The sequence below is a fragment of the Drosophila montana genome, unplaced genomic scaffold (genome assembly GCF_035044405.1).
Source record: "Drosophila montana isolate Dmon_TW-CO22-7 unplaced genomic scaffold, ASM3504440v1 contig_1853_1, whole genome shotgun sequence".
Classification (NCBI taxonomy): domain Eukaryota; kingdom Metazoa; phylum Arthropoda; class Insecta; order Diptera; family Drosophilidae; genus Drosophila; species Drosophila montana.
Genome location: NW_026996772.1, coordinates 796,205 through 820,030, shown reverse-complemented (window position 1 = coordinate 820,030; position 23,826 = coordinate 796,205). Strand labels below are relative to the sequence as shown.

General features: G+C 42.4%; 2 protein-coding genes across 2 annotated transcripts; both read left to right on the top strand.

Annotated features, from left to right (window-relative positions):
• Window positions 1-8,280: 8,280 nt before the first annotated feature.
• On the top strand, window positions 8,281-9,127 carry LOC135441158 (salivary glue protein Sgs-3). The gene has a single exon (XM_064700655.1). It carries the CDS (start codon window positions 8,387-8,389, stop codon window positions 9,092-9,094), a length of 708 nt encoding a protein of 235 aa, XP_064556725.1. The 5' UTR covers window positions 8,281-8,386; the 3' UTR covers window positions 9,095-9,127.
• A 6,620-nt stretch (window positions 9,128-15,747) lies between these two features.
• LOC135441100 (putative uncharacterized protein DDB_G0271606) lies at window positions 15,748-16,822 on the top strand. The gene is made up of 3 exons (XM_064700572.1): window positions 15,748-15,818; window positions 15,916-16,045; window positions 16,106-16,822. Exons 1-3 carry the CDS (start codon window positions 15,748-15,750, stop codon window positions 16,820-16,822), a joined length of 918 nt encoding a protein of 305 aa, XP_064556642.1.
• The last annotated feature ends 7,004 nt before the right edge of the window (window positions 16,823-23,826 follow it).

Here is a 23,826-nt window from a genome sequence, read left to right as displayed (position 1 = left end):
GTCGCTAACTAGTTTTTTATATCGTATATTGAAACTTTTATTAAGCATAAGCTTGTAGCTGGATTAGTTGCATAAAAAGAGCCGAACCTCAGCCTGAACAGGAGCAAATTTTTTCAATCAAGAGTTTGGTAAATAATTTCAATTTTTCCTACCATAACTTTTAAGCTTTTGGCATTGCGCTAACGTTAATCATATGTGAATATAATGCATTTGGTTTTCAGATAAATTTAATATTGAAAATATAAAGAAATTTGATGAACCTTAGCCTTGGCACACATATGTGGATATTCAGGCTCACAAACCGAACCATATGGCGAGAATTTGGTTTGAACCGTGAACCGAACCCTGGATATTTTCATTATTCGCATCATTATACGAAATTCATTAAAGTAGAAACAACAAAGTGTTGAATTTAACGTAAAAATAGTTTTAAATGTTCTTTAAACTAGCCCCCAATCAGAACAGTGTTGGGTTAGGCGGGTGGATTAGAGTTGAAGTTGTTTTTTAACCAACACTGCTCTCAAGCATAAAGCCTGCACAGTCGCGGCGCCAGTTAGAGTATTGCACGACCCTTGGCCTTCGGGCAAATTATTGCATTGCGTGCGGAAAGTTTTGAAGCACCTGCAGCCGAAACGCAGCCAACACCGGATGAAACGCTGCGGCCATATTAGCAAAGTGAATAGGTTTTTATTTGTAACGGAAATGTGAAAATTATTGCCAGTTGTTTGTTACTGCTGCTGTTGCGGGTATTCTAATTGTTATTATTGTTGTTCTTATTGTTGTTGTTGTTGTTGTAGTTGTTGTTGTCCCTAGCGATTTGCATAAGGCGCAGGTGACAGTGAGTCCAGACCGAGCAGAACTGGCGCTTAGCTTGTCGCTGGAGCCGGCGAAAAAACATTGGTCTTGCCGGCACAACAACAGCCGAGCTCAGGCATTATTTTACTTATTCTTATGTTTATGTGCGCCTTCGCATTTTTATTTATTTATTTACTTTTTTTGTGTACTAAACTTACTAAACTTACCCAAATGCCAACTGCCGTGCGACGATCGCCGAAAAACAGAGCTGCAAGTCAACTGAGCGGCTGAGGAAAGCTTTTGCCCTGTGGAGGTTTTCTTCAATGGCGTCAGGTGGCAACGCCAGGCCAAAGCTCATTCATGGCCAAGCTGCACGTTGTGCGATCATGCGTAAGTGAGGGAAAATCTGAAAATGTATAAATATTGAAAACAAATTAATATAAAAATTTGTAGGTACATAAAAGATTTTCATTGAATTTTCCATTTTACGTTTCAATTGGTTAGATTAAATCAGATTAACTAAATTAATATTTTACAAATTACCAACTTATTACAGTTGCAATCTAAGGATTTTGGAAGGCTAATATAGCTTAGTTTCTTCTACAAAGTTCACAGATCTGGGTGAATACTCAAGAGCTTTAAAGTATTTTATCAATTATTAAAGTTAACTGCAAGACTGCTGTAAGGCTATCGTTGGCGTTATGCGATATTAATCGCATAACAATTCAAATGTCAATAGTGCTCACGCTAATGGACAGTTAGTTTCTGCTAAACTTTTCGTTAACATTTTCATCTATTTGTTTTTATCGTTTATCAACACTGCTGTAAGTGTCAATCTTTGACGAGTTAAGTTGTATACAAAAATATGTTTTATTCTGCATATTTGCATGCTTTTAGGCACAGTTGAAAATATAATAAAAGAAATGCATTACCACGACCATATATTACATTAACAAACAGCGTCGATAGCATGACTATCGGACAATCGATATATGCAGTTAAAGCCACTATCGATTGTTGTCCAGCGCTAAAACTTAGTGCTAGAAACTGGTGACAGAGCGAGCCGCGGAACTTGCTCATCAGGCAGCTGCATCATGCGCTGACAGGGTCCCTGGTGAGCTGCTTGTGCTGTGGCCCCAGCTGATCGCTGCAGTTGCCACAAAGTATGCAATGCGAATAGTGCGAAGTGCCTGGTGCCTTGTGGCATGTGGCATGCGCGTTGGGCGTTAACCGTGGAGCGTGCAGCATGCAGCATGGAGCGTTGTGTATTATGCGATTGGCAATCGATGAGATGGTTGACATTTGGCCTGCACTTTGAGCTGTTGATTTATGTATGTGCCGGCCAAGCGTCTTGCACTTTTGGAATTTAATTTAATTTATATTTCATTTGCGAGATGAAGCGCACCGAATGGAGTCAAATCGAGCCGGGTCGAGGCGAGTCAAGGCAAGCTGAATCCCCGACCAGGTCCATGTCCGTGGAGAGCCACGTGGCTTTCCGGGCAGCTTTTTATGCATGTTGCCATTAACTGGCTGCCCGGCTGCCCGGCTGCCTTTCGATTCCTTTTAGCTGACGTGCAGTACATTAGTGTGACACGGCCATTCGCCAGCCAGCCAGCAAGCCAGTCAAAACGGCTGGCGAACGTTCAACATACAGCAGCATCAGCCTCAGTCTCCAGCGCGCACCTTCATCAAGATTGCAACGTCTGTTAGTTTGGTTTGACTCGGCTTGTTTGCCTTGCATTTGTCGTGGGAAATCAGTTTAATGGAAATTATAACATTCGATTACTTTTCAAACTAAACTCAAAACATGCGGCCAGTTCCAAACACAACTGCAAACTAGGGCTGCTACTGGGAGGTAGCCAGCCGTGAAATAGCAGCCTCACCTCGGCCACAGTTTTGTCAAATGCCTATAAGCATGCTGCAAATAACTGGAAAATGCCACAACACCAACACACCAACACACATACACACACGCACACAGCTGCAGACTGTCTATGTGTATGTGTGTGTGTACTGTTCATAGCTAACTGCACATACAAGGCAAAAGCTGGGTACATTTTTTATTTTAGTTTCTTTCGTTTCGGCTTTTTTTTGGCAGTCACTTCCAGGTGATGTGGTTGAAAGTGACAAAACAATGGACAGGTGAAATGGTCACTTGGTTCAGCTTCTGCCAGTCGAAAATCTGCCAAAAAAAAAAAACGGAACTGAAACGGCTCGGAAAATTGCATTACCTAATCATTTTGCGCTGTCCCTGGCTACCCCCTACTTCTCTCTCTCTCTCCCCTTGCACTCTCTGCCTCGCTCTTAATTTCACATTCGTTGTTTTTTGCACTATCCCCAGGCTGTAGAAGCCTTTCTATGTAGTCTTCATTTGACATATTTACAAGCAATTTATCAATAACAATAAGAATATGAATACGTCTATTCGATCAGCTCAAATATTTTGTTATGTTATTTAATGTAATGTTAAATAAATTTGCAATTTTCTTTTAATTTGTTCTGATTGAAATAAACAAATGTCAGACAAGCTAGATTTTGTTTTTGATTGGCAAATCACTTTTGTGGCTGATCTCCAATTGATATATATCCAAAATAATTCGTAATATATATTTTTTTAATTTTTGTAATTACCCAAATATATGAGAAGTCTCATTATGTTGTTACATTACCTCGTTAGAAAGAACACGCTATTTTTTTAGCATCTCTACCTTCTTATTCTAGTTTAGTTCGCACAGTTAAATATAAACTCACATTTTTACGGCTTTCGACATTACACCGAAGCTTATTTAATTGGTTATGCTTAAAACTATATTTATTTTTATTCATTTTAACGCTTTTATCTAGCCTTAACTAAAGTCTAATATTTGTGGGCAAATCATTAGCTAGCAGGGCCTTGAGAAAGCCAGTCAACGCTGCCTTAAACATGTATATTTTATTGAAGGATCTCTGATACGATCCTGGCTAAAGGCATTACAACGCTTTAATCCCTTTGGGGACTTCGAGAGATTTTTGTGCGAATGCTTTTCTTTGTTTTTGGTATTTTTTTTTTATATTTTCCTTTTTTGTATTTCTGTGCCAACGTGACGGCTACGTGATGTGTCCTATGCGCAGGCAACGGCTACGATTTCAGCTCAGACAAGTGTGTGCGTGTGTGTGTGTTTGTTGGCGTGTGTGCGAAGGTCACGTGGCGCAGTTCAATGCTGAGACTGGCAGGCAGGTAGGCAGCACTGCAAAATGCACTGGCAGCCGTCGATGTCGAGTTTAATGAAGTGCAACGACCGTCGAGCAATTGAAATGCATTGCCTGCGTTTGGGTGTTTTTACCTGACAGAGAAGACGGCGCCGACGACGCACAAATCGCAGTGAAATTGTTATTGTGGCTGTCGTTGTTGTTGCTGGCATCATCAAGTGCCGTTAAACATGCCACACGCATTAAAGCAAAATGCTGCAAAAACACAAAAACAAAAACATGGACATGTGGCATAAAAAGCCCGAGCAGCAACACGAGCTCTAAACAAACCAAAAACAAGAGGCAAAATAAAAAATAATAATGAGAAGTAGTAGAAGAGGCACACACACGCACACACACACACACACACACTTAGATTTGGTATGGCATCTTTCACTGGCATTGCCAATCCGCGAACAATTAAGTGACCCTCCAGGAAACTGTTCCCACCGTTGCTGTTATGGCGCTGTTACGCCGCTGTTAGCTGGCAACAACAATTGCTGGCTGGCGACGTCGCTGCCTCTGCCGCCGTCGCTGCCGCTGTCTGCGCCTGCGCCTGCGCCAGTGCCGCATTGGCTCGGCTTTCAGAATTTTTAGTACAAACGACACGAAGCTGAATGAGCGGCGGCTCGTTTAGGCCCTTTTTAGCACATGGCCAGGAGAAACCAGGACATTCAGCTGCTCGCAGCCGTTGGCTGTAGTTGAACGCCACGGAAGACGCGGCGTATGCGTGACGCATATCACGCATACGCGCAAGTAGTCGCAAAATGTGCGAAATTCTTTTTTGAATACAATTATCCCGATGGAAATGCACTTGTCAGCAGTCGCAACGTGGCTGCTCGTGGCTCCTGCCAGCGCTTGATGCCACTTCAAAAACTTGCCGTCTGGCTGGCTGGACAACTTTGTCTTGGCCATCAAGCCATGTCAGCCAGCGGGGCAACAGCCAGCAGCCAGCGGCCAACACCCGTCAGCCGTCAGCCGTTCTCTGTTTATGTTGAGTTGTGCTCATTAGTGCAGCGCTTATGATGATAATTTGGATTAAGCAACAAGCGGGCAACAAGGACCCAGTAGCTGGCACGCACACGGAAATGCTTTGCATTTCGCTTAACATAAGTCCCTTGCATCAGGCTCCATCGGACATGGCGGACAAATCCGAATTCAAATTAGGATTTGCAGTTGATGAAATGCATGGTAATGCAGCATTTTAATATGTGCATGCAAATGTGCAATGCAATTGCCAATTATAAAATATAAAAATCAATTTATTATAAATTACAAACTATAAATATATGCATATAAACCAAATTACAATTTACAAACTTTCCCGAAAAGCTTTAGCCGTGAGCGCAGAGCTCAGCATATTGAATGCAAAGTTAAAACAACATGTTTTTGCTACACAACAAAAAAATCCATACAACTTATTGAGTTTATTTCACGTAATAATTTACAGCATAATTCGCATTCTAATGGCATAATTATAATACAAAATATATGCTAAAAAAACAACAATTATAAATATTCACTTTTTTTTTTACTGATAACAAGTAAAATAAATTGTTTTCGGCAACATCAGGTCATTTAATTAGTCGTAGTTTAAGGCAGCTGCCTAAAACAATAATGCATATAAACAACATTTTCACACAACTTAATTATATTGGAAATTGTTTTTGCCTGCAAGCTCAGCGTTAAGCCTAATAGCAAGGCCAAATGTAAATTATTATAGCTATTTCTATAGACTGAGATCCGACAACTCATATCTGTTAGAAATGAATATAATGTTTCATTTTAATAATATTTTTATTAACCATGCACATATGAGATACCTTGCTGCTGTTTTGGGAACGCAGCAATTAATTCATCTAGTTAACATAATTGAATTAGTTCCTCGCGAATATTCAAATTTACTTTACGCTCTGCGCTACGCTGAAAGCTGTTTTTCTCTAACTGCAGCTCTGGTTAGTACTTTGATAAGCCAGCCACAAACTCCCCTCAAACACACACACACACACACACACACACACATGTTGCACACTTTTTGCAGCATTATTTGTGCTGTTTAAATATATATACATATATTAAAAAAAAAAAAGAAGAGCGAAAGGAAAATATAAAAAGGGGTAAAATTATAATAATAAATAAAAGCGAGGCGCAGCGACTGGCAACTCGACGCAGCGGTTTCACACGCAATTAACATATTCTCTCTGTTTCATTAAAATTGTTGCATTTGCCGAAGGGTTACGACTGGACTGAGACCCCACGCCCAGCCCCAGCCCCAGCCCCAGCCCCAGCCCCAGCCTCCGCCCCAGCAAGCAGCTCACGGCTGAGGATCAGGATTGCGTCGGGATTTTGCTGCGCTTTTTTTTCCGTTTGCCTTTCTACACGTGCACTTTTTAATTATTTGTTGTTTTTCTGCTCACTTTTTATTCAATTATTTGTACACTGACACACACACAGGCACACATTCACATAGGGTTAAAAATAGCAAGTAATTGTCCATGGACTGAGGCTGAGATAGACCTTGGGCTTGGTTGGATGGTGTTGCACTGTCTGCCAAATGTTAAAAATGTTGCAATTTACATTAATGCCGCATTACTTTGCAGGCGCATTAAGCAATTAACAATTGTAATTGATAAACAATTAGTGGCAATATAACCGAGCCACAAGCATACATATAAAACTGCTTATTAACAAACAATTTTTGCAAAACAACAAAAAAACAACATAACAATCATCGTCAATGGCACGCCGACGCTCGCATACACTGCAGCCGGCAATTAATATCAAATGATTTGAGCAGATGACAAGAGCTAAAAATAAAACACGCCATTCGTTATTTTCGCCCAATAATAACCATATATATAAATTTGGTAACGAAATTGGTAAAACATAGGCTCGTGTCGTTGTAAGGTTTTTAGCGTGTATTAATCTATTTGTGAGCAAAAACGAGTTAATGCTGACAAACGTGGCCCAAAGCCGGGGCGTTAATTACAAAAACAAACACACACAGCCACACAAACTCGTATTCGAATACCAAAAGAAGAAGAAAAAGTATGAATGTAAATACAGGCGAGATCTCGCGCTCATATTTATGTATAAACAAATCATCTAACTGCAGCAATTGAGCACCTGCAAAGCGCGGCATAGGTGACAGCGCTCAAAGCTGAAAACCTGACCAGTTTGTCGAGCTTTTGGCTACAAGCAACATTTATTGTATTCTTGCAAAGCAATTAATCAAGTCTGAAGCTTGAATGTGCTTTCAATGCTTTAGCTTGATCAGTTTGTAGAGCTTAAGCCCAGAAACAAGATTAATTGTATTCGTACAAAGCAATAGATCAAGCTTAAAGCTTTCAAAGATTATCCTTAAAGTGTTTATCGAGCTTTAACCCGGTAGCAACATTTATTGTATATTATGTTGCAAGGCAATTAATCCAGTTTGAAGTCAACTTAACATGTTTGAAGCTTAAACGTAGTTTCAAAGCTTGATCGAGCTTTAACCCGCAAGCAATATTCATTGTAACAAATTGAAGCAATGTATCAGCTTGGTCCAGCTTAGTGCTTTAATTCACAAGCAATATATATTGTAATATTTCAATCCAATTGATCGTGTCATAAGCTTCATTTTGCTTTCAACGTTTCAATTTATTTTGCCAAAGAGCAAGAGCTCGAAAGATTAAAAAGGAGCTTTTAGCTTAAAGCACGTATCAAAAGAGCTAATAAATGACGACGTAAAGGTTAAAGGTTAAGGTTAATATACGCAACATATTGGCTGGATCGAGAGCGAACAGAAGAGCTTTCAGCTTTAAGAAAAAGCTGATTGCATCATTTGAAGCTTAAGCTTTCAAAGCTTGTTTATTTATGCACAGTTAAAGCATTGTAAGTCGTTATTTTAACTATAAGCTCATATTAATTCGAATCGTGGCAACAATTAATCGCACTTAAAGCTCGCTCGAGCCAAAAGCTTAGCCCATCAATTCATGCTCTCTAAAAAATATTTCATAAAATAAACTCAATTAAATTAATATTTTTTTCTGTTTAATTTAATATTTATATAAAGAAAATTCGAGTAGAACTAACACAGACGGAAAAGTAGAAGAGAAATCGCTGCCAATTGGGAGGACGCCATCAATTTTCGCGTAGCGCATTCAGACAAAATCCCCGTAAATAAACATAAAACTCAAATAAATTTTGTAGTTAGCAAATGTATGTATGTCTATTGAAAAACCAGTCCACATACGTCTTTGTTAGCGGTTGAAGTTGTGGGCCAGGGGAGGGTAGTTATGTGCGCGCTAAAGCACCAATATAAACATGTGCAATGCTCGGCCGGGCGGTTAGTGTTGATTGAACTGCCATAGGAAAATTAACAATGATAATGCTCAAAGAAACGCTGGTAGTTTGCCTAATCCTGGCCAGCTGCTGTTGTTGGACCAGCAGCGCCTATCCGCAGAACAACGAGGAGAGCTCATCGACAACGACAACAACGACAACAACAAGCACAACGCCTAGTCCAAGCAGTGCAGCTAGTACGACAACGACAATAGCAACAACAACCACACCAAAGCCCAAGTCAGAAGAAAATTCGAGCAGCACAACGACATCGGCGACGACGACGACGACGACGACGACACCAAAGCCCAATTTGGAGGAGTCTACAACGAGCCCCACAACGACGACAACAACAACCACACCCAAGCCCAAGTCGGAAGAGTCCACAACTGCCGCCACAACAACGACGCCAACAACAACAACAACGACAACAACCACCACAGCCAAGCCAGAAGATGCGAGCACAACACCCAAAGATGAAGATGCGGAGGCGAAGGAGCTGCTCGCAAAGTGTGAGCAGCTGCGTAGGCGCCGCAAGCGGGACAGCTCCTCCTCCTCGGAGGAGGATGACGACAGCAGCGAGCAGAAGTCCGCAAAGAAGGAGCGCAAGAAGCTAAAGAAGATGTGCAAGGAGCTCAAGAAGCAGCAGGAGCGCAAACAGAAGCGCCAAGGCGACGACAGCATCAGGCAGCTCGCCGAGGCTCTGCGCAGCTACCAAATGAAACAGAAGGACCAGACGAGGCACTAAACAAATATACCCTAGTGCATGTACTAAAATGAACACCAGTTTTTAATATTTTATATAGTTTTTTTTTTTTTGTAATTTTTTAATGACAATAAACATGACAACAATTTGAACGCAAAAGTTTTCCATGATGTTGGCAGCGAAGTGACCCAGTTGAGAGCGTATATAAATATACATATATATACATATGTATATATGAAACCTTTGACTGCTAATTGATCAGCCAAACATGAAGAATTTGACACCAGCCAAGCCTAACGCGAATCAGTCGAATCATATCGTACCCCACCCCCAAATGCTGACTGCGTTTTGATTGGTAAAATAAACGCGAAAGATAGTTGATGAATCATATGTTGGTGAAAGGTAAATCCAGCAGGTAAATAGATCTGCTGCTATTATTAATATTAATGGGATTCGTTCAGATTACAGCAAAAACTTGAATAACATAAATAAGCCACATTAAAGCAACTGGCCTGCAAGTTTCCGGGTTTCAATTCCAGTGTCTGGCGCTTGTAATATTTCAAACAAAGGTCAGGGTATACTAGGTCAAGTATTGATACTAACTAGAATGATTTTAATTAATAAAAATTTAGAACCTGTTCCAACTTGTTATTAATTTCTTATGTGGCGGTTCATGGCTTTGGTTTTTGTTTCCAACTCCTAACTTTATCATTCAAATGTAAAAGAATTTGACTTATTGGAAAATGTTAAATTTATATACAATTTTAAGGCATATTCTGTTTAGAAAACAAAACAAAATATTTTCAGCCCATAATAGGCCGAACAGTTGATAGTTAACTGATTATCTGTCTGTGTGTCTTTTTTTTTTTTTTTAACGCGAATCCCGATGCAACGTACTGCATCCCACCTCCCGCCCAACCGACCGAGGGGCGCAGTCGTGTAACGTACGACACGAAATGCAAAGTAAATATGAAAAAAAAATATTAAAGAAAAAAAAATATACAAACTACGAGTATGTGTACAAATACAATTACAAATAAAGATAGGACTATCTACTTGCTAAATAGTTTAGAATAGAAGACTTTATACGAGGAAGAGAAGCTTCCGAGCAGAATACTCTGTAATGCTTGTTATAGTCATCACAGAGAACCCTGAACGGTTCATGCAAGGCATAATTAGTTGAGCAAAATTGAAGCGATAAAGGTACAAAATTACGTGTTAGTCTAGTAGGGATAGAGAAATTTAATTGGCTAGTCAACACAGAAGAGTCGATTTCACCAGTAATTAATTTATGAATAAATATTACACCCAGCATGGTTCTACGATTAATTAAAGAAGGAAGGTTAATCAACAGAAGTCTACTGGAGTATGACGGTAACCGCACACGAGGATCCCAATTTAAACCACTAAGGGCAAACAACAAGAATTGTTTCTGAACGGATTCAATTCTGTCCTGATGGGTAGCATATTGTGGTGACCAGATACATGAGGCATACTCAAGAATAGGTCGTACCAAAGATATATAAAGTGTTTTTGTCGTGTACGGATCGTCAAACTCCTTCGACCATCGCTTGATGAAACCCATAACTATTCTGGCCTTATCGACCACGGTATTAACATGAGAGTCGAATTTAAGTTTATGATCAAGGATGACACCTAGATCATTAACTTCATTAGAAGTACTATTAACACGCTCAAGCGGTATGCTGTCAAGGTTGTAAGAAACCAATTGAGGAGGGCTTCTATAGAAGGTCATTACCTTACATTTAGAGCAGTTTAAGCTTAACAGGTTGGCTAGACACCAAGCCTGAAACGCATCAATGTCCGCTTGTAAGAGATAACATGATGCCATATCCTTATATGCAAGGCATAATTTTACATCATCAGCATACATTAATACTCGAGAGTGAGACAGTATCGAGGGAAGGTCATTGATGAAAAGAGTAAAGAGTAGCGGGCCAAGATGACTACCTTGAGGAACACCGGAAGTCACCAGAATACGTTTAGAGAATGAATTTCTGAAAAGAACCTTTTGGGTTCTGTTACGCAAATACTCTGAAATCCAGTTCAAAAGATTGACTGGGAAGCCGAGAAGGCATAATTTATGAAGCAGCAAGGAATGGTTGACAGAGTCGAAAGCCTTACTGAAATCAGTATAGATGACGTCAGTCTGCTTTCTTTTCTTAAACCCATCAATTACAAACGAAGTAAACTCAAGAAGGTTAGTGGTTGTAGATCTGCGCTTCACGAACCCATGCTGGGAAGGTGAAATAATAGAACTACATAAATGCTGCAGTTGAGATGTTATAATTCTCTCAAAAGCTTTAGGTATAGCGGATAATTTGGAAATACCTCTATAGTTTTCGACATCGGACTTACTCCCTTTCTTATGGAGAGGGATAATGTATGATTCCTTCCAAATGGTCGGAAAAGATGAAGTGTTTACGGACAATTCAAAAAGTTTTAAAACAGGTTTACATAATGCTGCAGCGCAGTATCTAAGCACGCAAGCAGGAACACCATCAGGGCCCGGTGAGTAAACCGGCTTGATAGTGTTAAGGTCGCTAAGAAGCGAACTTTCGGTAATAATGGGATTAAAGATGCAGTTTGACCTCTGTAACTGATAAGGATAAGGCTGATTTTTATTATACCTAGAGGAGGAGTAGGTAGTTTGAAAAAAGTTTGCGAACAGATCGGCTATGCCTGGATCAGTGTTCGCGCTCTCATCTGCAAACTTAACCGAAGAAGGCAAAATAGATGTCTTTCGTTTAGAATTGACAAAGTTAAAAAATTGCTTAGGATTATGAGAAAATTGGAGGCGACAACGGCGAAGGTAATCTTATAGCAGATGGAATTTTGAGTAGAAAAATTTGATCGGGCAACTGCATAGCGGGAGAAATCAGAGTGATTTCCCGATTTCTTAAACTTTTTATAACACCTCGACTTCACGTTTTTAATCTCATAAGTTCACTTGAGAACCAGGGAGGCCTATCAGGCCTCGCTGGGTAATCAAGAGGAACGCAGACATCAAAAATCGAGTACAAGGTGTCATAAAATAGTTTCAAGGCAACATCAATGTCTGCACAATTGTACAGTTGGGACCAGTCGACTTGCAGAATAAGATCATTAAGCTTATGAAAATCAGCCTTTCTGAAACAACGCATACGTTCAGCTAATTCCGATCCCTTAATAGGGACTCGGGCTGGTAGATCAATGCCCATTTCCAAAGTTGGATGATAAGGGTCTTCAGGAAGCGTAAGCGGATTGATCCTGTGCACAACCACTGTCGAACGAATCCAACACGAAAATTAGATCAAGAGATCTGTTCCTTGAATTGCGCACACAATTAACCTGCCGTAAGGACATTTCATGTAGACCATCAATAAACTCGTTTGACGATGACGGCAACAGAAAGTTTGAGTCTGATGGCGATGACCACTCGACATCGGGAAGATTAAAGTCACAACTACTAAAAGGTCCCCATCAGAAAGTAGGGAGGAGATAGATTTAATAGCATTAAGATGGGTTTGATAGGTAGACAAGTTAGATAGAGGAGGTATATATGAACATGTAATAAAGATAGAAAAAGTACCAAATACAACTCGTCACAGCCACCAACTCAATCTCTGAGATGGGAAGTTCAATGCGTTGCGACGAACGAGCAGACTCGACAGCTATGAGTACTCCTCCTCCGGTACGGGAAGCTCGATCGCATCTGTGAGGGGTGTATTTGGAGGTAAAAATGGAAGAGTCTGAGATGTCCGGCTTCAGCCAGGTCTCAGTTAAAGCGATAATTTGAAAATTGAAAGCAAGAGAGTCTAAATACAGGTTAGCGAGTTTAGATTTAAGACCTCTAACATTCTGGTAGGCAAGCTCGAAAGATGGAATTTAGTTTTTTGACGCAGCAACTAAAGTTGGTGCGCCACTAGAAACAGGTGGTAATGAAATCGGAGTCCGATTTTTCTTTTTGGCCTTATATTCTTTTACTATTAAGTGCTCCGGCCAGAATTCTTTACAACAAATATCAGTAAATATTTCTGGCGGAACACTTATTTTAAAGGACGCAATATCCCTTTCATAAGCGAACTTAAATTTCTCCACCAGTATACCTGGGGCTTGAATTTTTGCCTGTATAAAGGCTTTTACATCATCTGATGAAAAGTGAGGGGCAAGCCTAGAAACAAAAATAAGTCTCTTCGGTGGAACACCGACTAGAGGCTTAGGTGCCACAGGTAGGACAGTGGGAACACTATTAACTATGGTACCTAAAACAGCCGGTAGTCCGGACGACGAGCCTTCTAGCGGCCGTTGTAAATTTAATTGTTGCTGTCGCCCTTTCGGAACACCCACGACAGCGGACGACACGGATAATTCGACTGGTTTTTCTCGTGCCGATGTCACACTTTTCGGGACAGAATCAGTGTCCACAGCAGACCTCACAGCTACCGGAGTAACAAACGAGATGAGCTGCTGTGTAATCGGTGTAGTAGGCTGCTGCATAGCAGTCGGAGGCTGAAGGGTATTAGGCAACGGCAGATCACAAGGAGTGGGCTTTTTAGGCCCCGGAGACTCATCTAACAGTTTAAGGCTATTAAATTGGGTGTCCAGGGCTGTGAGCTGATCGTTAAGTTTACGAAAACCAACAATCAGACCCCTAAAGCCACTCCTGGTCTGACGCATAAACGCCCGCATTTCACCATCAATCTCCCTACACGAGTCGCAACTATAGTGCAAACCATTTCGTTTGGCAACAGCATCCCCCACAAGACCAGTGTAACCCGCACATTTAGAATGCACGACATTATCACACAGCCAACAAGGTATGCTGGATTGACTTGCCGTAATTGGCATTTGGCAAGTTTTTATAAAACAGACAATTTTATGGTCCATTATTATGGGTCTCTACTGTAATAACACAGCCAAATGTAAAAAGAGAGTTATTTAGATTAGATTAATAGCGTATGGAGCACCAACAAGCGGCAAAAAGATCGAAAAAAGATAGAAAAAGATCAAAGCGCAAGTTGAAAAAAAAAGGTGAGAGAGCGCGAGAGTGCGAGAGTAGTCTATTTATAGATTGCTTGCTTGCCCACGAAATCTTGCACACCAGAGAGGCGATGTGCAGTTAAACATAAACAACAAACAACAACAAGAAGCTTACCCACAGAGCTAAATAGCGCAAGCGCACAAACAAAAATGCACAAGAACACAAGTTTAAAAGAAACAATATTTAAATAACAAAAATGCACAGACCACAAGCATGCACTCGCGATAAATAAAAAATAAACCGAGAAGGCGAACAGAATAGTAGAAATATATAAAATATAAATAATTAAAACGCCGGTGTTTTATTAAATCGAAAACAAAACGGAGAGCACAAAAAAAACACGTCTGTTCGCTTCAAGTGGAGAACGCATTCTTGTGGCTTCTATCATACTTCTATCATATCATATCATATCATTATATTTACTAATAATTAAATATCATGTAAATTGCAATTCAATATAGCTGACAATATTTTATTTATATAGATATATAAACATAAGTTTTTTATATTGATCAACTGCCAAATCTGCAACAAAAACAAAGCTATTAAAGTTGTTCAGCTCTTATTCTGAATATTAAAAAATAAATGAAGTTTTATATATTTTAAGAAATTTGTACATATAATTTGAATTTCAATTTATTGTGGCATAAATTATTACATGCTGCCATTTAATCAAGGCGCACAAATAAATTGAACTATGCCAATTGGATGTCATAAACTGTCTGTCACTTAAGGTTTTTAATTTCAAATTTTGAATTCTTATAATTAACGCGGATTTGTTGTGAGCTTGTAAAGTTCATTTGGCAGCACATTTGTGTTTAAGCTTTGTAATTACCTTTTATTACACGACCTTGTCACAATAGTTTATAATTAAATAAATTGTATGCACATTCCACATAATGCCAGTAAATAAATATCAATATTCAATTTCAATTTCTGAAAAGAAAAAATTAACCGAAAATAAATAAATAAATTAAGTTCCAGCAACATAGTCATATGTAAGTAGTGCCAAGCACAGGTACACACATTAATATTGATTTAGCAGCAGCTTTGGCTCGATTTGGCTATTAAGCTTCATCATTTGGACCTGGTCAACTAGTCGAAGAATTCACGATCCAAGCACGTTTGTGAAATTAGCTTTGGCCGCGGACGGGAGTCGCGAGTCGATCAACCGAAATGCTAATTTGCATAAACAAAAACAGCAAAAAAAAATCAAGCAAAAGAAATAAATAAATAAATAGAAAAAATGCCAAGAAATTGGTAAATAGGCAAAAATGATAATGAAGCCAGAGTTCAGGCATTGAACTCTGCCCAGAACGCGCGCAATAGAAAGCCGAGAGTTCTGGCTGCGGCTGCGGCTATGGCTACGGCTACGGCTGGTTGGCTGCTTGGCAAGCTGCCGTAAATGGGTCGACCCGGCATTAGACGTGCTTTGAACTCTGAGGCCGAGGGCCCGATATGTGGCTAATTATGCAGCCTCAAGATTGGCTGAAGAGCAGAGAAGCGCTCGCAGTTGGCAGCAAAAAGCTAAAAGAGCCGTTAGCTAATGATTTATGCACCGATCTTTCGGTGGGAAGAAGTTGATATAAGTGGCGGCTCTTCTCGATTCCCGATTCAGTTGGCACACACAAGGCAAGCAATGAAGTGGACAATGTTATGGATAGAATCGCTGCTGGTCCTGGTCCTGGCCCTGGCCAGTGGCCTATCACTGGTGAGCGGTAAATTTTTTTGATCCCCTTTGGCACGAGCAAAACCCACTAAATCTGACAATTCGTTGCGTTTCCCTCTGGCCGACTGCAGCACGGGATGAGCTGCGTCCAACGGCAGCGCCGCTGCTCAGCTCCACGCTGAAGCCAACCAGCGCGCCCAAAACGGAAGCGAAGCCCACCAAACCGCTGATGATCATCAATGCGCCGCCCATGAAGCAGAAGCATCTGGTGCCGGTCAGCGTGGAGGCAGCTCAGGTGGCGACACAGCCGCAGTCGCAGTCACAGACTCAGGCGCAGCAGCCAAAGTCGACGGTGCAGGATGGAAAGCCGTTGCAGGTGACGGGCTTTATAACCAAGTCGGGCAACATCTACGAGATCGAGGACAAGCGCGGCATAGGCCGCATCGAGCCACGCCAGGCCGAGGGAGCCGAGGAGGAGCAGATCGTCTGCAACTATGGCAACGTGGTCATCTACAGCGACGTGCCCTGCGATCAGGTGACCAATGTGAAGGTGGGCGAGGTGCAGCCGCTCAATGCCGAGCCGCAGGCAACCGAAGCGGCACCGTCTGAAGATCAGCAGGCTGAAGAGCAGCAGCAGCAGCAGCAGCAGCAGCAGGCGAGCGACACACCCAATGCGCCACGTGGCCAGCAGGACACGCAGCAGCAGCGCCGTCGACGCCGTCGACGACCCACCGGCGCCAGCCAGCAGCAGCGCCGCCGCGTCAATGCCAACGGCGCCGGAGTCCGTCGTCGCATTCGCAGACGCAACGGCAACGGAAACGGCAACCGCAATGGCAATAGCAATGGCAACCGCCGCGTCCAGCAGGTGCGTCGCCGTCGTCCCAATCAGCGTCGTGGCAATGGACAGCGCCGTCCGGTCAACAGGCAGCAGCAGCAGCAGCAGCAGCGCCGCCGTCAGCAGCAGCGTCGTCGTCAGCAGCAGCAGCAGCGTCGTCGTCAGCAGCCGCAGCGCCGCCGCCAGCAAGTGCGTATCATCCGCGATGATGAGGAGGTCTAGTCAGGACAGCGCAAGGACTTGGCAAGGGTTTCCCATTTCCCGCTTAGATGCTCCAGTTTTGACTTTATCAGACGCAGTGACAAACGAATAAAATGTTAACCAAAAGCTCAAATTTCGTCTCCAACTAGAACTCCAATTGGAATTGCGTCTCTTTGTATTTGTGTAGCGTCCAGTTGGCAAATTAAAAATGCCCTTTGTGTTGCGTCCGGGTAAGGGGGGAGCTCAGCATACAGTCCGCAACAGTAATTAAAATAGCTCGGTCGTGCAACAAATTCCACTCAGCAATACCCTATAAAAGCTTTGCTTGCTATCAAAGCTAGTCAACACAATTCTTGTTATTCGGTTAAAGTGCGCTTAAAGCGCACTTAAAGCTTCAACAGCTTCAAGCACATTTCTAGTATGTCTCTGCGACTGGGAATCTTAAAATGTTTCTGCAGGGTGCAAAGTACAATTCTTTGGGCTTTTTAATATAATTTTTATTAACTGGATGCTTTCCTATTTAAGTCCGTTTATCTTCTTTAAGATATTCTCAATATTTAGCAGCTTTCTTAAGGCTTTCAGGAAGCGACTTTCTTTTAGCTTTTTTTAAAATTGTTAGGTATTATTATTTCACAAAACATATTGCTAATTAACATCAGGTAAGCTATGCGCAAATATTGTGAAATACAGCAACTCACTGCTAATTAAACTCTGAAGAAAAACTAAATAAATAAATACATTTTTTTATCAAAGAAACTACAGCCCTTTACCAGAATAAAAATTAAATTTTGTTAACTAGTGTAGTATGTCGATCTACATATTAGTCAAGATTGAGGCTTCTCTACACAAGACACATATTTTGAGCAAACCCAATTAAATTAAAATTAATTATTTATTAATTAATTAATCATTTAACTAATTGCTTAAAGCTAACCAACAAAACTTGCACTGGTTTTTTTAATTACGATTCCGCAGCAGTTCCGCAGAAATATGTGTTGCATACTTTTTGGAGCAGCAGATTGGACTCTACGCTATTCAAAGATTTGTTCAATGTTTCTTCTTATGCTACAAATAATAAATATATTCTTAAGCTATATGGCAGCATTACACTCAAAAAGTACATATCAATCCAGGACAAAGGATGTTCCTTTTGTAATACCACAGATCACTTGCCCCTGCCGGCTTGTCACATTAATTGTAGCTAGATTTTGCGACTCGGCTCTACTTGATGCGACTTTTTGTTCAACACTTTTATGAGGGTGCGCTCTGTGTGCGGAGACGCGGCGGCGTGTTGCGTGCTGCGTGCTGCTGGTTGCGAGTTGCAAGTTGTTGATTGCGGGCTGTGGGTTGCGGGCTGCGGGCCGCGGGCTGCGGGCTAGTGGGTTGAGGGTTATGGCTTTTGGGCTGCGATGTCAGCATCAGCGTCAGTTACAAGCAACAAGAAACAGAAGAGTTTTGCGCGCTTGGGCCCAGCGCACTTAACACATAAAACAAACAAATACAACATCGGCAACAAGAGCAACAACTACGACTACAACTACAGTGAGCCCCCCAACGAGCGCCAGAAAGTCATTCAAAAGTCAACCAACTTTCTTCTTTTTGAAAAACGTTAAAGAGCAGAAAAAGAAATACTTGCTCGCACTCACACTCACACACACGTGCACACACACTAGCGCGCGCGCAACGTCTGGGGGCTGCATGGAAACTTGCAAGAGCAGCAACAACAACAATAAAGGCAAGTCGCCTGCTGATTTTCCTTTGTTGTTTGCATGCACACGAATGCCCACAACACCAACGCATACACACACACACACACCGCCACGCAATCCAGCCCCAACCCACCTACCCCTGGCCCGCAATGAAAGATCCGTGGAACAATCCCTGACATACCCCTGGCATACCTCTGCCCGATCTCGACCAGGAACGGCTGCTGCACTTCTGTTTTCGCTATGACTTCGCCTCCCCAAGGTGCCATCAAAATGTGCGCCACGTTGACTTCCACGTTGACGTTGACGCTGACGTTGACGCTAACGTCGACGTCGCCGTCGCGTCGCTGTCGGGTCGCTGTCGTTGCCGTCGTTGCCATCGCTGTTGTGCGTTGAGCCTTCAAGTTTATCACCTCATTGTTTTTGCACGCCGGGGCTGCAGCTCATTGTCAGCGCCTCTGTGAGATGCTGTGCGTATGTGTGTGTGTGTGTGTGTGTGTGTGTGTGTGCCTGTGTGTGTTGCATAGTATTTTGCGTTGTGTATGTGTGGGTTTTATCGCTGGCTGCGCCAGGTGGCCCAACTGCAACTGCAGCCACTCAAAGGTGGCAAAGTCAACATAAAATGCATAAACAAATTCGAATGCAGTTGCCATTTATGGTTAAGTCAGTCGACAGGGCTGCCAGGCAATCAAAAGTTGTGCCATAGCGTTGCCAGACATATGTAAGCATAGCCTAAGTCAAAGCTTGTCTCACACATCAATATGCTTTAGACCTAAGGAACTATGGATGGACTTTACAGACAGAAGAAACTATACAGTATATATGCATATGCAAATGTGATCGGAACGGAATAACTGATTCCAGTTCGTACCGTTAAAAGCTATGGGAGGGTCTTAACATTCTGAATATTTAAGCAAATCTGTGTAGCCTCCCCGATGCTGAAAGACCCCGAGGAACTATAGATAGACTCTACAGACAGAAGATTTTTAGCCCATGGAATAGCGTTGAATCTATAGAGTATATAAATGCACATTTGATCAGAACTGAGTATTTCTTAATATTAAACTAGTTTTTGTACTGCCCCATTTTAACAAAATCGATAAATATCGATTCGAGGCTCAAATTCGATTCGATACTATTTCTCTTTAAAACAATTTGAGTTGCCAATTCGTAGCGAGCAGTTGCCGTTCTACGTCCTGATAACCATTAGCTATCAGGTGTAGCCATAACCTAGGGCTGCTTTCGGGTTAAACAGCTCCAATCGCGAGGAAAAGCTCAACTGGCCAATAAACCAATATTGAATAGAGCAGGCAACAATGGAGGCGAGCAGAAATGGGAATAGAACCAGGAAGAGAGTGGCAAGTGGCAGGGATAAGGGAATGTGGGGCTTGTTGCTGCGTGCCTGGGCGCAGCGTGCATTTAACTTTGTCAAACACAAATCCTTTGGGCAAAGAGTTTGTCTGGCATACGCATACACATTAGAAAGAGGGAGCGGGAGAGCGAGAGAGAGAGAGAGAGAGAGCGAGTGGGAGGAAACAGCAGACATAATCTCGTAAAGATAAAACAGTTTAATGTGGCAGAAAACAAAGCGGGTACCAAGCAGAAGTGGAGAATGAAATTTAAGATGCACATGGAGATAAAAAGAAAGAGAGAGAGAGGAGAGAGAGAGAGAGAGAGCGAGAGAGAGCGAGAGAGAGAGAGAGAGACAGCGAGCGAGATGATGTGGAGCTGTTTAAAGAACCCATTGACCCCCTGCCGATACGGCTGACAAGATGGCGAACGAGAAATACATAAAAACAGTCGCCCGACGGCGTTCAGCGAAATGCGAAAATCTGTCAATTATTTAAATCGCCTGCCAAAAATCTGAGCACCAGGTCGCTTAGCCCGCGGGCCAGCCAACGTGAAGCGCCATCTACTGGCAGCGGGCGGTCCTCGTCAAAGGCCCTGCCGACCATGTCGCTCGGCCAGCCAAAACTATGGCCCCTGATGAAGCTGCTTTGTCTGTTGGTAATTAACATGAAAATAAGCGCATTAACATCATGGACGCTGGCGGTTTATGTTCCTGATGAATGATGCGGGGTGGAGGGGGCCTGCGGGCTGCGGGGCCGCATGCCACGAGCTGCGAACTGCGAGCTGCGGATGCGATGGCATCGTGAGGCAGATGGATTTGAAGCTTTCTGGTTTAAGGGCTTGTCTTTGCCCCTGGCAACCCAAAAATGACTTCAACTTGGAGCCCTAATTATGAAATCGAAATCGAAACCGAAAATTCGCCCAGCGAATTTGCCACGAAAAACGTAAAGCGCGCAAATTAAAATAATAAATTCGCCAAATTAAAGAAGGAAGTCATTAAAGACGCTGCCAGACAGACAGAAAGACAGAACGACCGAACGACAGTCAGCCAGTCAGTCAGCCAGTCAGTCGGTTGGTTGGTTGGTTGGTTGGGAAGCGGCTGAGGCATTCCGCACAGCACATTGAGTGCTGAGCGATGGGCACTCAGCGCCGAGCGCTCAGCGTTGAGCCTTTTGTGTCCTGACGACGACGTCATTAGCAGCATTTACACGTCGCACGTTGAAGCCAAAGGATAATAAGTAACGACGACGTCTTGGCGGGAAAGCGGAAAAGCGGGAAAGTGTGAAAAGAAAAGCGGCGGTGCTAAGACAAAAACTGACACAAATTAAACTGAAATTAGTTGCGACTCACTTCGTTTTGACGCTGGCGACGACAGACGGCAGACGACAGACGATGCTTCAAGCTCATCGTCATCGTCATCGTCATCGTCGATGTCGTTGTCGTTGTCCTGGATGCGGACATCTTCATCTTCATTGCCTCCATTACCAGGCTGATGCACGTCCACGTCGGCGTTTTCATCTTCTGAAAGTGTCAAGCCCAAAGTGGCTGCTAATGAGCGGCACATGGTCAGGATAAAAAGAGGCGTTGCCAGATCAACGGACTTGCCAGCTCACCCAACTTGCCGTTGTCCAACACCTTGAGCAACTAATACGCGCTATTCCAAATTTTAGACCAGCTAACGCCAGGCTGCCGTCATGTTTATTTCCTATACAAGAATAGAATGGGTTAGAATATGGAGTAGGGTTTGGCTGGTTTCAAGAAGAGCTATTTATAACATTTGATTTACACGCTTAAACCGCCTTCACATCAATTCATATTAAACTGTTTGTCCTGTCTGATTGACAGATTAACTGATTGACTGACTGATTAACTGACTGTGAGAAATTTGTACTATAATTAAAATACATTTATAATAAAACGAGAATATAAAATACAAATATAACTGTATTGATGCGGACATCTTTGTGGGCTGCATTCGTTTTTAGGTTGAATCTTGTCCTGCATTTGGTTTAAGTGACGACCAATTTGTACAATTAAACAATAATTAGTAATTTTACACAAAAATAAGTAGAATATATTGTTATATTTTTGGTCCGAAAGATGACAAAAATACATATTTCATTTGTATTCTCACACACATATTTCTCCACAATGCCAGCTCAACGCTGAGCTAATCAATTTCACATGGAGAGGCCAGCAACTTGTCCATGCTTGCCCGGCTTGTGACCCACATCCAGGAGGCGGTTTTCGGATTTTGATTGACTGGCCGCCCACCACATGTGTCAGCTCATCCTTCTGACGTATTTTATCTATATTTAAGAGGGCACAATCTTATTTATAGCCCCAGCCAAGGAGCCTGTCTGGCACATTCCCACAAGCGAATGTGGGAAAACATTTTAAAAATAATGTGAAAATACATTTAAAATAAGTAAATAAAATATTTTGTGCTAATTTTGTCAAGCCCTCCTAACCCCCGCGCACCGAGCAACCCTTTGCCAGCATTCGACTGGCTGAGGACAAGCCGCATCAACTTTGCCAGTTGTTTCAACTTGCCCCGGGGGCGTCGCGCCGATGGTAAAGGGGCGGGTAGTCGGGCGGTCGGGCGGTCGGGCTGTCGGGGCATGGCAGCGGAATGATTGCGGCGTTGGGTCGGAGATACTTTGTGTTATCAGCAGTCAGTTAGTAGCGGAAACTTTTTAAACGTTTTCGAAACAAGTTGAAATTTAAATAAACCTTCCAATTTTTGACGACCCCGCCCGCCTGCGGCCGCCACTGTGCCCCGCCCCGTCCCATCCCACGCTCGCTTGCATATGAATGCAAAGTTGAGACAACAAAATCGCCAGAGAAATGAAACTTTTTGCCCGAGAACTGTAATTTCTGCCTTTGCTTTGCATTCGGAGAGCTGATGCCACGATTCAAGACTCCAGACACAGGACTCAGGACGCAGGACTCAGGACGCGGGACTCGCAACTCACAACTCAAACTCAAGACTGAGACTTCGGTTTTCCACTTGCTTTTTGTGCCCATAAAATCGACTTAAATTTTTATTGCGACAAAAAACTGTTTAAGTAGAGAAAAGAAACGCGAGCACAAAGTGCGCAAACAACAAGAGGGATGGAGACAGGAGAGGGGCGGTGTGGGGCAGGCGGGGCATGGTCGCGGGCAGCGGCTTGTAAGTGCAGTCGACGCCGCTGGTAAAGTCGTATTATGGCATAGTATTTTTTTTTACCACGCCCACCCCCAAACAACACGTTCATGATGCACCAACCCAACAGTCGACAAATGTATCTGCAGTATGGAAAGGGTAACTTGATATTATCGTTATCGGGCTGGCACACATTTTTAAAAATCATACTATTACATATCTGAAATAAAATTAATAATAATTAATAAATCAAGATGTCCGAGCTGTCGAGGTCAAGTTGTGAATAGTACTAATAATTATAATTTTTAATATTATTAATCAAACCTTAAAGCTGCTTTAATAATTATGATTAAGCATACTTATTAATCTTAAATAAGTTTAAGCTTACCTTTACTTTAACTTACCCAAAAGCATTTTCGAATCCAAAAACCAATTCAGCCGGCGTACAGGGTATCCGGTAGTCGTGCGTACACCATTTGATAGCATTTTTCCATCATATTTTTGCTATTTGGGTTCACTCGTTGCCCAATTTCAGCGAGCACTGTTTTCGTACTTATTTTGGCCAGCGCCGGAAAGTATGCTATGCTATAATATTTTCGCTCGGTCGGTATACCGTAAGCGGAGCGGAAAGCAGAAGCGGAGGCAGCGACGAGCGGCAAGAGGCAAGCGGCAAGCGGCAAGTGGCAAGTTCAAAAAGTGCCAACGACGGCGACGATGAAGGCAACGAAATAATAAAAAGCAAACTTTTTACCAAGTTGACTTTGACACATTGGGCCAAGACAAACAGAGAGCGCAAGAGAGATAGACAGTGAGAAAGGAAGCGA

What these genes read in the sequence shown, in the direction of transcription:
- LOC135441158 (XM_064700655.1), top strand. Translation starts at nt 8,387, where the DNA reads ATGATAATGCTCAAAGAAACGCTGGTAGTTTGCCTAATCCTGGCCAGC.
- LOC135441100 (XM_064700572.1), top strand. Translation starts at nt 15,748, where the DNA reads ATGTTATGGATAGAATCGCTGCTGGTCCTGGTCCTGGCCCTGGCCAGT. An exon ending in CTATCACTGGTGAGCGGTAA is followed by an intron (nt 15,819 to 15,915) that starts ATTTTTTTGATC and finishes TGAGCTGCGTCC; the next exon opens with AACGGCAGCGCCGCTGCTCA. An exon ending in AGCATCTGGTGCCGGTCAGC is followed by an intron (nt 16,046 to 16,105) that starts GTGGAGGCAGCT and finishes CAGGCGCAGCAG; the next exon opens with CCAAAGTCGACGGTGCAGGA.